This window comes from Haemaphysalis longicornis, unplaced genomic scaffold (genome assembly GCF_048455015.1).
Source record: "Haemaphysalis longicornis isolate Haplotype H1 unplaced genomic scaffold, Haemaphysalis longicornis Haplotype H1 scaffold_3, whole genome shotgun sequence".
Taxonomy (NCBI): domain Eukaryota; kingdom Metazoa; phylum Arthropoda; class Arachnida; order Ixodida; family Ixodidae; genus Haemaphysalis; species Haemaphysalis longicornis.
The window spans coordinates 25,912,256-25,928,752 of NW_027526335.1; the positions used below are offsets into that span (position 1 = coordinate 25,912,256).

At 44.7% G+C, this 16,497-nt stretch overlaps 1 protein-coding gene across 3 annotated transcripts in view; it reads left to right on the forward strand.

The window, feature by feature from the left end:
- LOC144174173 (apoptotic protease-activating factor 1-like) overlaps nucleotides 1-14,997 on the forward strand; it is a 57,940-nt gene extending 42,943 nt beyond the window's left edge. For all 3 annotated transcript variants that reach the window (XM_077702686.1, XM_077702687.1, XM_077702685.1), the window contains exons 19-21: nucleotides 6,473-6,607; nucleotides 7,366-7,506; nucleotides 7,989-14,997. In XM_077702686.1, coding sequence (XP_077558812.1) covers nucleotides 6,473-6,607; nucleotides 7,366-7,506; nucleotides 7,989-8,351 — 639 coding nt within the window. In that variant the 3' untranslated portion in view covers nucleotides 8,352-14,997. The remainder of the gene's footprint in view (nucleotides 1-6,472; nucleotides 6,608-7,365; nucleotides 7,507-7,988) is intronic.
- Nucleotides 14,998-16,497: the final 1,500 nt, after the last annotated feature.

Genomic DNA, 16,497 nt, shown 5'->3' on the forward strand with positions numbered 1-16,497 from the left:
TTGTTTGTAAAATTAATATTTTCACCATCTAGAGACACAAAAACTGCAACTTTATTGCACAACAAATCGCACAAAGTAAAATTAGGAATTACACAATACCATTGCACTCAACAGATTAAGGTCTGCACTCACTTAAATGTTAACATGGAGAAAGGTTAACTGCTCGACATGTTCGGGGAGCAGTGACAACCTCCTGCTCGTCACCACTTTACCAGATATCGAAAACAGCCGCTTACTTGAGACACTAGTAGCTGGCATGCCCGAGCCCGTGCACATTGCCGCGCGCTGATACAGTAAAATCTTGATTATACTAATCTCGCGGGACTGCGAAAAATATTCGTATCATCTGAAATTCGTATGAACCAACACAGAACAAAAAATTTAGCGCTGAAAAAAGTTTTCGTTTATTTCTTTTCCTACTTTTGCGTGATGAAATTCGTGATTTTTCTGCTTTTTTTAACCCCCGTGTCGCAAAGCAGTCCTTTCTGGAGCACGTAAAGCTTCGCGCTCGTCTCCTCACTCGGTGTGCCCAAGCTCGCTACACGCCGCAACAGCCAAGCGTGAACCGCATGGTGCGGTTTTGCACGCGATTCGCTCGCCTCGGCTCTGCGAGCGCTGTATTTTCACGCCCACATCGACGTTTTTGCGCCCGCGGTAGCGCCTACCTCGGTCAGAAAATGACGCAGTACGCGCGCGGCAGAATGGAGGAGCCTGACTACTTGCGATGAGATCGAGAAAGCCGGCTTGGCTCCGCCAGAGACGGTTAGGCTTAGCACCCCGGCAAATATTTTATGGGCGCTTTCACTAGCGGCGCGGATGATGTTTTATAGTACCGTTATCGCATGAATTATCAGCTCCTTTACCGCACAAGCAACTTCGTGTCTCCCTTGAGCCGCATTTTAAAGAGCGGTTAGAAGCGGTCGCTCGAGCGCCTGCGCCAAATCGCGGCCGGAGCCGACGCCATGTTGACGTCGCCGGCCGCGCCAACGTTACTAGATAGGTTCAGTTGTAAAACTCTCCCCATGCGCCGTGCATCGCCGGCGTCTCCGTTTCTCGGCGTGCCGCGAGAGGGCGGGACCGCCGCATTTTGCTCTACCCGGCCGCTGCTCGTCGCGTGCAACGGCGCCTCTCCCAACGCCTCTTCGGCCTTCTCATGACGTTAGCGCGCGATAATATTAAAGACTACCCGCTACCCGCCAAGTTGTCCGCGTCCAGACTACATCTAGGCCAGAGTACTTTCCAGTAGCTGCTCAGGATCGCTAATTTGGGGCATAAAAGCCGTTCGTTACGGCTCATTGCTTTGCTTTTTTCAACAGGTCAGCCGAAGCGCATCGTAGTTTGCGCGCGCTTGCGTCGGCTGCTCGCTGGCAGTCAACCACGAGCGTGAACGGTCTGCAGCGAGCTGGTAGCATAGAATAAGCCTCCGTTAAAGCTTAGTTTGATTGACTCTTCCGAATTTTATAAAAAATCATGAAACCGCTCATTTTGTTTCCAGCCAAAGAAGCAAGGTCAGCATTGGAGCTACGTCACTTAGTGGCTCTAGTAATTCAGGCCACTCGAAGACGAAACTTCCTAATTTTCTCGACGTCCTTTTCAGAATAGTATCTTTTCCATGTTTTGCCCTGACAACAGTTAGCTTTACCAAACGTCACTAAGAAGCGACATTTCTGCAAAAGGCGAAATATATCTCTAACTGAAAGAATTATTTAGCCAATTAACTGGCGAAGTTAAACCAGCTTCAATAAGCATAAAGTTCTTTTCAGCAATTCATTGGTTTTCACAGTACACACTTTACGGCAGACACAAAGTAGAAAAATATATCCAACGTTTTTTTTTTTTTTTGCAATCAACTCCACATCTTTTTTGCTTAAGGTGAACATGGCTACAATACACCAAAGCACGTTAAGAGAAACAAAGTAAGTAATGAATAGAAACATGCAAGCATTTTTATTTAAAAATCAACTCCACATCTTTTTTGCTTACGGTGAATATGGCTACAAAATACCAAAGCATGTTAACAGAAAAAAGTAATGAATAGATACATGCATATGCAAGTTTTTTTTTTTCATTTACAACAAACTCCAACTTTGCCAGCGTGCTTACAGTAGCTTAGCGCGTTTGCGCGCCGACTTAATTAACCTGCACATTCAAGGGACGTTCTCACTGAAGGAATCTGGAATAGAAATGCATGCGCGTCACCAAATACGATTTGATGACGCGGGCAGAGAATTCCTCAGAGTGAACGTCATTTTGTGTACGTACCATTTGTCGATGTCCTGTACGTGAAAATGGCAGTCGCACACTTTGGACTTTGTCGAAAGCTCCTTATCCGCACGCGGGATGACCTTATGCCGTAGCGAGCGAAGCGTCGCATCTTTGGGAGCCGAGAAGAAGTGCCTGTCCGTATTGCTCTTAATTGTTGCTGCTGGTACACCCGGGAATGTGGCAGGTCGGCATTGTCTGCCTCAGCCTCACATGCAGGGGCCTACATCAATGGAATACAGTCGCTGGCAAATCACTAAACGTGCCACTCGAGCGGCATCGCGCATTCAACACTACGGAGAACGACCGCGCGAACAAGAAACGCCGGAGACCGGAGCACTGAATGCGCCGGCTACTGCGAGTACTGCTCTTCGGCAAAAAAAGGACCCGGAAGAACCACACAAGGGGCGAAAAAAATGTCATTGTGTCTGCTGTTTATTGTAGCTATTTGCTTCCGAGAATGTAAATAATTACCAGATGTGTGCGCCCACCCACGCGCCCGCGCACGCACGAGAAAAGTATGCGCCGAGCGCTGAACTAGGAACGCGAAGGGAGAAGCATAAGCGAAACCGCCTGCGAGCGCCCCGTCTACCGAGCCGGTTGCGACTGCAGCGCCACAGAGAGAAGGATCGGTGGTGGTTCCGGGCAGCGCCGCCCAGTTTTACAACTGAAAATAATCTAGTAACGTTGGGCCGCGCCGCGCGCAGCGTGGGGGTGGTTTCGCGGCGGTGTCAGCGCGTTGGGCGTGCGCAGAGCGTTTTCGCGAGCAGAAAACAACAGCCCGGCCGTTTCTGGAGAAAGAGTGACAAACAGGGGAGCGAGAGCCGTCACTTGCTCGTTCAGCAGTCGGGTGCCTCGCCGGCTCGTTCGTACCTTCCGCCGGGCCGCGCAGGTCCGTTCGTAACAGCCGAAATTTTTCCCATTGCAAACGATGCAATTTCGCCGGGACTTTTCGGAAATTCGTATCGTCCCGAAATTCGCACCCCCAGAATCGTATCAACGAGAGTCCACTGTAAATAACACCGATACAGACACGCTCTGATTTTTTTTTTTTTTTTAGTTTTGGGTGGTTCGAATATTTCGAACAATAAAAGTGTCGTTCGAATCGAATCGAATACCAAAAAATTCGAATCGAATATTCGAAGTTTCGAATATTCGCACACCCCTAGTATTTTACACAATTGTAGGTCGACCCTTTTTTTTTTTTTTTTTCAAGTTTGACAATCCAATGTTGGGAGGTCGACTTAGAATTGAAATCAAACTTTGTGCCACTTGTAACAGCAAGAGAAATCAGGGGTGCTACGAGCTGGGGAAAGCATAACACCCTCGTTTCTATGGTTACGGTCGAAGCATAGCATTTGCCATTGCATACATTCTGGCGTCAATACCGTATTTACTCGCATAATCCTCTCACTTTTTTTTTCGGAAAAGTCGATGCAAAGTTAGGGGTGCGAGAATTATGCGAGGAAAAAAAATCCGGTGCACAGTGTTGCCAATTTGCCTTATGCCAATCCCGCTAAATGTAGTGGTCATTTTTTGTATATGAAGCTCAGTGTTGCCAACAGCAGCTATTTCTTTTTATTTTATTATTTACAACATAAACAGTCTCCCGTCGATCAGCGATCATGAAATTGCCGCCTTTGCTTTCTGGCGCGCGCCCTATCTGGTCGTCGTCAAGTGCTTGCCCTACTCCAGTAACGCACGTTGAAGTCGGTGACGCGGAAGTGCCTGCCTGCGGCACGGTTGCTGTGTTGGATCGCGTACTCTATCGCTTTCAGTTTGAAAGCGGCAGTGTAGCTGGCATTCTTCCCCATGGCGAAGCGGCACCAAGCACAAAACAAAGAGATCGGCACCAAGCGCAAAACCAAGAGATCAAAATGTTCTCAAAATGGCAGCGAGCTATCCACCACTGACGCGAGTGACTCACTGACTGCTGCCGCTCAACGACGGGACCACGACGGCGACACGACGACACGACAGCGGGCTGCGCGAACACTGTCTAGTTGCGCGCACGCGAAATCGGCTCAAGGACAGTGTGAGTAGCGTGTTAGGGCGCCTGTTAGGGAGTTGCCATGCAGGTTGTTAGGGCGCCTGGATGGCCTTGGATACACAGCGCTCTCCGCCAAACGGAGAGGCTGCGGGGGAGGGCGCGCGTTGGAGAGCGCATGCACCATGCGGGTTTCACGAGCAGGCAACTTTCGCGGCTGCAAAGTTGGGGGTGCGAGGATTATGCGAGGAACCAAAAAATCCAAGTTTTGGTGGCTCACATTAGGGGTGCGAGGATTACGCGAGTAAATACGGTAAACGTGATGCCGACTTTGAAAGTTGGTGCTCACAATCTGTGCCCTTTGTCCACCGTACCTAGAGCAGCTAACCTTCCTACAGCGCATTCAGAAGTGTACTGAATGTGATATGATTGTGCCTACGTCAGCGCCGTGCATTGATTCAAGGGATTCAGTAATACTCATTTTGTTTATTAGAGACGAACGAAATGCTTCTTGAATGCAAGTAACATGCTCACGAATCAAAGGAAATCGCGAGCGGCCACTTCTGTCAGCTGCAATGTTTGTTTTAATATTGCATGGCAGTGGCGCTTCCGGTAACTTCGATGGCTGTTATCTTGCAGTGAATGTGTTCTCATGATTGGGAATGGTTTCCCGCTCAACCCACAATGCATGGTTATTCCGCGTGCTTATACAAAAGCTTTTCTTTTTTAACATCTACTGCGTGCACCACGAGTGTACGGCCCTTGTGGGAGCATCGATCATTGATGGAAGAGCCGGCGTAGGGGGGTATATGTAGTTGAGAGAAGAGCTTCTCTTTGTGATACAATGTTCAGCGTTCAAACAGGCTGCTTTCTGGGCTTTTTTTTTTTTTTAGAGATGCAATTTTAGGGGGGTCGACCTACATTCGAGTCGACTTACAATTGTGTAAATACGGTATGCGTGTGCGCTATTTTGAGCCTCAAAAAAGCGTGGCCAAAACTTCAGTGGACAGAACTACCTGCTTCAAGGCAGCTAACCGAGGCTCACTCAGAGTTCAAATTTAGTTAATCTTGCTTTTAAATATGAGTGGTTTCATTTAAATGTTCGTGCAATATTTTATAGGAACGGGCGAATATTGAGTGGTATTGATTACTTCTCCATCGAATGCTCACTCTCACTCAACAATGGACATTCGAAGGGGCCGAATATTTTATTTTCCCAAGCACTCCAGCTCGGATTTCTAAAGCTCCTTGCCACAAAATGATGACCATCGCTGCTGTCTAGGTGCTGTCAGTGTCATCAAGAAAAGTCGAAAACTCAAGTTTGTGTCTCAGTTCTGGCAACATTTCCAGCAACATCTGTGGATCCTGCATATTGTCCACGACCTATGACCAGATTGATTGACGAATACTCTCAATTTTGATTGCAAAAACTTGGCCATAAGTTGCACTTCATAGAGCATCCTCTAAGCTACAATCAGAGGGTGACGTGCAGAGGTTGAATGACCTCTTTGGACAATGATATTTGTTTCATGCAAATTCGAACATACCATCTTTACTGAAAGACTTCTGGCAGATTTTGAATAGAAGGTGCCTTAAAATGTTCCAGACATAGCAAAACTTAAGTAAACTCTATCTATGGTCCTCACATGTACAGTGTGAGGTTGTAGAAATGGTGCAGTGACTTGCGTGCACAATGAATATCGCCATTATATTTATTTATTTCCATGACAAAAGGGGCAATTATGGGAGTAATTATGGTACTTGATGTTGGTTGGATGTTAATGGTGCAACTGGGGCAAAGAGCACCAAAACAGTGGTTATTATGAGTGACTAAAATGTAAACACTTGTCGTTTTTAAGACGTAAAAACTATGGTACCTGTATAACTTGTATGACATATTAAACCCGTAATTACAGTCTTCTACTAAAGAGGCTAATTACTGTAAATACGTGGGTTTAATTTGAATGTGTCTCATATGTTGTGTGTCCTTGTGTATAGGTCGTGGACAAGAGTGCGCAATGATTCACTTCAGAGTCGTTCAACTGAAATTAGTGTTCACTTTGAGCTCAATTTGGACTTGAATATGATTCTCCGCAGGCCCAAGCCTGACCTGTATAGTACCGCTGTTCTCCGACCAGATGGTTGCTGAACTCCGAAGTGCACCAGTGTGTTTTAAACGCACTGGCTTGCCTCCTTCTAATTTTGTATAAAACTTTCTTCCAGGTGTGGAACTGGGCATCTCCGTATAAGCTTTTGGCTAGGATTGGGGCCTCCTCCAATGACAGCGCAGTCTTGTGCTGTGATGCCTCTCCTGATGGACAATTTATTCTTTCTGGATCTGCTGATAAATCTGTTCAGGTAAGCTTTGAGGGGAGGTCAATTGTGCTTTGTTAGAATGTCAGTGCTATTTCGGTTCTGTTGTATTTTAGTGCAGTTCTGTTGGCTTATCCTGCATGCCTTCATTGCTGGCATTGCTCTGATAGCTGGATCCTCGTATTGCAAGTCAGGTCACTTGATTGTAAGATTTAAGTTACTTCTGTTGTATCTTCTGCAGTGTATCAAATGAAAATATTTACAGTGGCGTAAAGCTATTTTCCAATTTACCTAAACAATACATTTATAAACAGTTTTATTTTTTATTTTTTTTTTAGAAATATGGCTAATAGGTGGGGGTATCACATTACTTAGCCTACCGATAAGTGCATTAATTTGTGGAAACAAAAGTGTGTTCTTGAAAAAAATTTGTTTTGTATATTTTGTAAGCAATGGTCATGAATACCCGCACGGGGGCTAGAAAAAGGAGAAACAAGTAGCCGCTTCTTGGGGTGATCGGCAGCCCTCCGCCTCTCTTCTCTTTGCCCTGACCCCTTGACAGAGAAAGGCCGCCAATTGTTCCGAAGAGCTGCCACTTCTTCTTCCTCTTTATTCCTCTGCCTCTTTTCCTACAAAGTGAATATGTGGCAAGCCGTTGTTGTAGTGTCTAGCGGCGAATTTTCGTCAAAGATGGCACAAGTGTGTCCAAGTTGACAATTGCAGGATTGTAGGCTCGAAATAAAATAATTAAACTGAATGGAAATGAGTTGTGAGCTTTAACAAGTGCCTGTTTGCTGTGGCAGCTGTGGAAGAGTGTAAACAGTGACCAGCTGTGGAACTTGGATGCAAGCGAGGCCCTCGACGCCTGTGTTCGTTGCTGTCGCTTTGGTTCAACCTCCAGGGGCACAATTGCAGCTGCTGGCACTGACAAAGGATCTGTCTATGTAAGTGCGAGGTTGTTCACCTCATAGCATTCTCTCGCGCATACAGCTTAAGGATTGATTGATTCATTCATTGATTCATTGATTGATTGAAGGGTTTAATGTGCCGACGCTGCACAGACACTGAGGCATGCCGTAGGGGAGGGCTCCAGATTAATTCTGACAACCTGGGGATATTTAACGTGCGCCGAAATCTCGAACACATGGGCGTTTTTTGCTGCCTTGAAGGAGGCACACTGCATGGCTCAAATGCTGTTCTTTTGCATCGAAGCACTTGTTATCTGCCAAAGTCTCGTTATGTCCAATTGGCACAAAAGTTGCACGCACGGAATTGCATTAAAATCGAGGTTGAACTGCGTGTACATATTATAAATGCCTGCCTGTGCTGTCTGTGCCTGGTCTCTCGTGAGGGTCTGGACTTTTCCACCTCTCACTTACTTTAGGAGCCACGATAACTGTTCATGCGCTCTTTGTAATGCTTTCAGGTCTGCTCCTTAGATGAAAAAAGCTGGCAGAGAGTTGGGCAGCACAATCTCAATTCCTGGGTCTTGGACCTGGCCTTTTCGCCCGACGGCCGCCAGTTGGCGTCGCTCTCGGAGTCCATCTGTTGGTGGTCCCTGGACTTGGAGTCTGAATGGGCCGCATACTTGCCTGAAGATGGCGGGAGCATCCCATCAGTGGATTCGCAGCCAGGCCGTCGCTCCCATCGGTTGCTGCGCAGATTCCAGCTGCAGAGTTCTCGAGCTGCTGCTCTCTTTGTGTCACCTGACTTTGACACGTTTGTCACTGCAGATGACTCTGGCATCCTGTATGTGCTGAACAAAGTGGTTGCCGAGGAAGAAGGCTAGTTGGTCCATTCATTTCTCGCTGAATTATAGTGCAAAGAGAGAAGGACGGTGGGTGAGGTGGTAAGGGCTGTTGTGTACTGGTCCTTTCTATGCCTGCCCAAGGCTGTATGCATTGCTCTATAATTTGGCACTACTGGACCCTGGTTTTTGGCTGCAGTTATTCAGGCAATGCACTGTAGGGATCAGTTGGTCAGTCCTGTTAACTAGTGCCAACTAATATGCATGGTCTCAAAACTTCACTGAAGAAGTTGCATGTACAGGCTTGCTACCTACATGTGGTGGATGTGACTTTGCTGTGTGATACAGGCAATGCCACTGTGAAATTCACTGGGACAGGATAACAGCTCACTGGAATCATACTTCCCAATGTAGTAAATACCACTTCAGGCTCCTGTGGCTCTGGCCATAAAATTTTAAAGTGGTGGCCCCACTTACATCGACCATCATTGCCATATTTTTTTTTTTCGTTTTTGTGGGTAGGGGTTTTCTTTTAATGACAGAGTGGGGTCATTGCTAAAAAGGTCATTAGGTCATTGCTAAAGAGCCAGGAAGGCTCTTTAGCAATGACCTTTTTAGCAATGGGAGTGATTTTTTTAAGCTACATGGGAGTGGGCCCCTTTTTACACAACAGTACAAAACAGCAATATTTGCTCACGGAACGACGTAGTATTGTTGGCTGCAAGGCCTGGGGTACAGTGAGCGGCTGTTAAAAACTCGTGATAGTCGCTAAAGGACAGAGTCAGTAGTGCATTAATGCAGCCATTGTGCATGACGTGCCAAATAGGGCCTTTGGGTTAGCGGTGACAGGTGCAATAGATGGCAGAGGTTTCAACCAAGTTGCTACTCATGGAGTCATCCTTTCATGCCATTTGGCTTTTCTTTTTCTGTTTGCTAGTGGCTTTATCGCCTAATCTTTTATATTTTTTTTTTATATGGCAAAAAGCTTTTAAAAGTTTTGTAGCTGAAAAAAAGCAGACACTTTGCTTGCTTTGGTGCTTCCCCCACCCCACCCCCTTTGCTCTTGCAAATGTCATTGTTTGCTAAAACAACTTTAGAGATTAAGGCATCTGCTGTGGCTTCTTTTTTGCTTTTGAAAGGATACTTTGCCACTCCCTTCGTGGCTTTTATTGATTGATTGAGCATCTTTAAAATTAATAAGATTTGTCAACATTGTGTGCAGCAGTGATTTGTTATTTGTATATACTTTTTTGTGTGTGTATGTGTGGGAATTTGAATTCAGATTGCTGCTCTGTTTACCAAGTATTTCCTCAGTTAGTCTGAACAAATGTGTGAAACCAGATTGTGTTACTGCATAATTTAATTTGTGCCATTCTGTGCCTCTCATATTTCACTGTAACTAATGGACACCTTTTAGCAGTGAATGGGGGAAGTTTTTACATTGTGCCTGTACAGAAAGCTAGCGTTTATAATCATTGCTACGTCCTAGAGAAAATTATGGTTTTGCATACCGTACTTACCCGATTCTAACACACCCCCAATTCTAACGCGCCCCCAATTTTCCTGGCACAAAAAAAAAAAAAACGAAAAAACTTGCACCTCCGATTGTAACACACACGGAACTTTGTGACCCAGAAAAACGAATGCAAGAGAAACGGGCGATTTATTTCCCAAAGTAATTTCACTCAACTCACTCCTCGTTGCTCTCCAAGGGCTTCTTGTCGCTTTCCGCGGACTGCAACATCTCGTCACCGGTACCGTCAAGCGCGTTCGCGATGCCACACTTCTGATCGAACGTTCAACCATGGTCAATGGGATCGTGGCCCGCGAGCTTGTCCAGCGGTGCATGCTTCAGCCGACTGCTCGTTTTGAATGCGTGAGAGCCGCTTGTAAGCCACTCGTGGAAGCGGCGCACCTTCGTTGCCGCTGCTGCCATTGCTGTTATCAAGCGTGCAAGTGGAACGATTTGACGATTTGTGTGAACGCCGATAGAAAAGCCTAGGCGCCTAGGCTTCCAGCGTCCGAAAAATCATTGCTAAAAGCTTTGGCGCCTTCTTGAGATGGCGATAACGATGGGTGGGACGAAATTTCCGCTGTTTCGGCAGTTTCGGTTTCATATCCAATTCTAACACGCATGCGATTTCTCGGCCTATTTTTTCGGAAAAAAAGTGCGCGTTAGAATCAGGTAAGCATGGTAATTGTTCTACACTGCCATGACAGAATAGCGGCAGGTTTTCTGTGCTTAAGTGTGCCTTCCTCAGACCTGGAAGTATGTCCACATGTTGCCTGTTTGCTAATCTTTTTGACAACTTTCTCCATTTTATTCCCATTCGCTCACTTTTGTTCTGTTTGAAGTGCTGACCTAAACTCCAGTGAAACAGGTTGGTGTTCGCCGCAATACTTTGTAAGTGTGAGCAGGCCTTCAAAGCAGCGATGAAGATTTCATATTTTCCTCTTTTATTTTTTTTTTTATTTTTTCTGATCTACAAACACTTCGTCATAGACTACGCCAAAGTGTCCTGTTTTCCAAGATCTCTTGAGTAAGTGCTCTATCTAAGCAGTTCACAATTTTTTTTTCTCCTTAATGCCCAGGTTGTATCGCACAAGGTTTTTGGTCATACAGGCTCTCGTATCGGAGTTGTGACACTTGTGCGGATGTCTAAACCCTTGCTCAACCTCTGCTCAATCGACGAAAGATTTTGTACCATTTTTTATGGGTAGAAATTATTCAGGAGTGTTTGACTCTAGTGATAGTACTTGACAATGTCACATTATGTGTCACCATGGGACGTTTGTTCGATGGGCAAAGTGTAATGACGTGATGCAACCGTGAGAGCTTGTCACACATGGTTTTTACAAAGTGGGTTGCTATTTTGATGCGCCCTGTCTCTTCAACAGCAGGCCCACATTTTGTTACTGTATGTAAATGTTTGCATGCGAATGGCCAGTTTCACAGACTGAATGTGTTCCCTATAACTTTGTGGCTGTGGCTACATCTGGCAATTTTCGTTGTAGCTTTGAGATGCAAAAAATGATGCCGTTGACGTTCGGTCACAAGCAGCCAGAGAAATTCTTTTTTGTAAGTTTTAAGAAAACAGCAATGTTGCAGTCAGGTAAGGGTTTGTTGCTTGCGATAAGAAAAAAAAGTTTCAGTACATTGGTTTCGGGCTGCAAGACAGTATTGCCGAAATTTTCATCATAGATTGTGCTTTTGAACGAGGTAGCCAGCACTTTTGCACAAAACACACGTTTTGGATGTTCTGGCAACATTATGCTTAGCAGATTTAAGAGCTTGAGTGTAAGGCCTAGATATCTTTTTTAGACTGCCTCGGTGAGTTTAATTGTTGACGTCATAATTTTTATTGCGGTAATTTATATTCCAGAAGTGTTGTTGAGATGAGCTAATTCAAGGTGCTGATAGACTGCTGCTCTTTTTTGTATTCTACAAGCTAAGCAAGAAAGGAAGGAATGGTGCGAGAACTACTTTCTGGCCTTTTTTTTCCTGGCTTGTGGTTTGTTGCCACGTGGAATGCATTCACCTCATTAAGCGAAAATAGGTTTCTTTCTCTGTCTGCTATCATTGTGACCTTGGCAGGTGTTCGAGAATGCATGCGAAGGTGTTAAGTACTTGTGCTTTCTTTTTTTTACCGAAGACATTATCGGTTTGGCCATTTTGCCGTTGTTGCTATAGCCAGAACATTTGGCCACAGTGAATACTTTCATGCTTAAGTGGATTTCTGAATTACTTTTACTAATTGATTTTTTTTTACATATCTCGGGCATTGTAGCATTAAATCACCCACCCCAAAGTTTCTTTTTTCTTTTTCTTCTTTTTTGAGAAATATTTGGCATAATTGCATTCGAACTGTTTGATTAAGGCCACATTTTAAAACCTTTTTTTCGTTGACACCAGCAAAAGGTCAGTGCCAGCGTCTGGGGCAGCAAAGTGGCTCTTCACGAGCTTAAACTTTGCAGTAGGGAGGTGGCTGTCCTCGCAGTACACCACGGATGAAAGGAACGGAAGAACGAGAGATCAGACAGGCAGCACAATCCACCATTGTCGTCATCTCTCCCATAACACGGTGGCAGGAACAGGCAGTAGTGCAACGCGTAAGAACGTTTCAAAGCCATTCGAAAGCATTAAGGCTGACTGCAAAGCAAAGCGTCTCCAGTGGCAAGACTACAAAGCCCTTCGACAACGTGAGGCAAAAGCGAGATGGTTTAGGCATTAAACTGGGCATTCGTGCTTTCGCATTCACAACCCATACGAAACGCTTTGGTGTCTTTAGACATTTCTTTTCTTTTCTTTTCTTTTTTTTCAACCAGTTTAAAAAAACCTATGTTCGTGTTTGGGTGCAGGTTGAAAGCTTTTTTCTCTTTACATGCAAGTGCACAGGAAAAAATTAATTTGCAAGATTTGGCCCCCAGCAGCCAAAACAGGCTTTTATTCGATTTAAAAAAAGCACCAACATACTGCTTTAGTCAACGTTATTTTCAAACAAAATGCTAGACTCGAAAATTGGGACCTTCATGCAAAACTTCAGTGAAAGGGAGTTGTGGGTTGTTAAAGAAAATTGTTTGAAGTGGCTCATTTATTGTTGCAACACCCTGTATGTGTAGCCCTTGCATTTCCAGTACCATGTTACAGTGCAAGAGTGTCTCACAGATGTCGTCACTGGTATTCAGTTTGCGCAGTTCTTATTTTTCGCCAAGGTATTTTGTTTGATTCAGAACTGGGGGGCTTCATTCAGATGCCCCATTTTTGGCCGATGTGTTATTTTACGAACAAATGGTGTGAGCTTTAATGACTACAGCTCTAAATGTGTCATGTGCCGATGCGTTCTGAATTATCTGTTATCACGTTTGTGTTTGGTTTCGGTTCTTAAAGGGGCCATGAAGACAAATTACACATTCGGTTTATCAAAGAGGCTCTTTTGTCACGATGACAACGATACCAACCGTATCACAAACTTAAACAAATAATCTAGATATTCAGAAATACAGATGAGGCAGTGACGGCTCACCGGTCACTTTCGCACCAGGTTTTTATGACACCACAGGGTCTTATTTGCTTGATTGGCAGCCATCGACCAAATCCTCCCAGAAACGTGACTGGGAATTCGTAGGGGAACCTCTAATTGTGTTTGAGCATATCACTTTAAGTGGCCATGCAGACAATACACAAATTTGGTTCATTCGAAAGATAGCCTCGTTAGAATCATACTGACACCCCTTTTAACGTACACTTCACTCATATAAGCTATATAATTAGGGGGAAAAAATGGAACGGCCATGCGACTCACTAGCTCATTTCCCGCAGTAGAACCTATGATGTCATATGTGCCAGCTCTGCGATTGGCTGAGCCTGGCAAAAGCAAACACAAGTTAAGCAGGGCTTATAAGCTTGCCGAACGAGCTGTTTGCACTTAAATTTAGGGCACATTCTTTTTATAGCAGTAAGAATGGTGGGGTAAACAATGATAGTTATGAAAATACACGTACACATAGAAGTATCAATGCACTCTGCTGTTGGTACTGGGTGCACTATGCTTGTTTTAGCTGCACAGCAGTCCGTCACTTTGGAGTTGTCTTACACGACACTGGCCGATTGGCGTAAACGACATTGTCTTACGTGACCCCGTTTGTCGAGCATAACCCATGTTTCACTAAACGATCACTTTCTACCATAACAAAACCAAGCCAGGTGCAAATATGATTAAAAAAAAAGCAACGTCGGACAACAGTCAGCAGCTCAGTATGATAGCGCCATCTAGGAGAGCTGATGGTGAGCAAGGCTGCAGAGCCTAATGCCACACTGGAAGTTCATTTGCATACGCACCCCTGTGACTTCATGGCAGACGTCACGAAAACATACGATTTCACGAGAGAATGAAAATTTTGATCTAATTTGATTAATTTCTCAGTGAATACGGCATTGTTTGCTGCTGGACAAGCTCTGAGGGTGCTATAAAAATACAAAATCTTCCGAACAAAACAAACTTGTATTTTGTCTGCATGGCCCCTTTAAATGTTAAGGTGCAGTTAACAGACCGATAACTACGTTTTTATGGTTCCCTCTATTGCATCACTGCTTACGGGGTATAGTGTAAAATCTGAAATCTTTCACATATTTCTTGCTTTTTTTTTTTTTTTAGAAGAGCACCTTCTGTGGGTTCAGTGGAGCTGATTGGGCTACCGAGGGCTAATTCTTTCAAATTAAAGATGTTGTAATTTGTTTTTGTGGTCCCTCTGGGACAAGGGGCCTCGCTTTGATGTCACAGATGAGTCTGGCAAGGATGCAAGGTTCCCAATGTTTGTTGGAAGTGTGTGGAAAACTCCTGTGCTTTCTGATTTGCTGGCCGTATTTCCTCAATGCTGCTATTCTCTGGGAATATGCGTTTCTTGGCTTGGTTAGATGCTTGGTGTTTAGGCAGAGGCAAACATTCAGAATGGCCACCTGTCATCAAACTGCCGTGTGCCTTAGGAATGTATGTCAGTTGTGCGTGACTTTTGTGTATGGATGGGAACTGAAATTTTGTGCTCTTGCCTGGACTCTTTAGAGGCCTACATGACATTTGTCCATGTACATATATACATTTGTATAGTTGCTCAAGGCCAGCATGTAGCTTTTGCGAAATTTCGTGGCCTTCTTTTCAATAAAGAAATCCCATTTTTGGGGCAAAATGGCTGCTTTTGGTCAGAAAGGTTTTTTGAAGTCATCATATGGGCCACATTTGTTGGAAAGCTGTGGTGTTTAGAAAATTTTCAGCCTACTTGTTGCATGCAAATGGCATGCAACCAAGCACCGCAATTCATCTGAGTATTATTTTAGAAGAGGAGGCAGACAATGGCATTGCAGTTATTAAGGTTTCCTGATAATATAAATTGGACCCTTGATACAGGTACAGTAATCCCTCGTTATAGCAAGATTAATGTGAGACTGTGCATGCGAAGTGGCCGTGGGAAGGCGAGTGTGGCAGCAACCCTCTTGCTGCTGAGTACGAGATTATACTGGGTTATTTTCAAGCTGTGTGCCTTTTGCTGTAGCTGCCTGCTCATTTGTTAATTTTGGACTTCAAACCGGCAAAGACCACATCTTTAAACAAGCTTGTTCCTGCTCTCAATGCTGCTTTTGTAGAGCCGTTGTCAAAGCCTCAATTGACACAAGGTAAATCAACTTCCATAAGCGCGAATTCACGCATGACCAATGTCAAGTGGGAATGAAAAAGGTCAGAAACTCTCAAGTGAGAATTTCCGAAGGAATGTCCAAGCCGCGCTGCTATACATTGAGCCAAATTAAAGTCGGCTTCAGAACTGTACGCAGACTCATTGCTAGAGAGATGCTTTTTTCAGAACAATTTAAGAAGTCTGATATCAACGCATGATGGGCCAAGGGTCTGTCATTAAATACTTCTTTCCGTAAGACCAGACATCACTATCAAGTGCTATTCAGCTGGATCCTTTAAAGCCATCTTCACTACTTCTATACACATGCATTGCTGGAAAAATATTTTTGAGTTAGCACCATCGCGAGTCTGGTGTCAAAGTATGAAGGCCTGTGGGCCTTTTATCAAATCCCTCCCAAGACCGCATGTAAACGTAGGGAGTGCTGTGCAGAGAGACCCTTTCAAGTCGGCGTCACTGCCATACAAGAAGGCATTGCTGGGAAGACAGTTTTGTTTTTTGAGGGGGGGGGGGGGGTGGAACAAGCGGTTTTATATAAAAATAAGGTGGTAAGGCCTTTTCTTAGTATCATTTTCGTATGCAGCCAAGTGTGGCAGGTCAAGCGTCGCAGACGTACAGGCGTGTTTGCATAGAAATACTCGGGCATTTACAATTATTGAAACTCGCGAGTGGATCAGATTGTGTGTAAGCATTGTTTCCAGGGGATTACCTCCGCACATATGTACGTGTAATTTGAATGTCATATATAGAACCTTTCTAAAAAGACTTTTATTGAATAAACACCCTTACACTGCATCACATCGTGTCACGCATTACGAATATACAGATGGGCAGATTTCTGAAAGGACTCGTTTAATAATTCATTCGCTCATTTTCCTTCTCTCATGTTCATGCAGAGTAGTGAGCCGAGCTTGCTGCCAGGCTGACTTCTCTTCATCAAAAAAGGCATCCCTCCTCCCCCTACAAGGTTTAAAACTTGTGTACAGCGCGCGTGCAAAACGTG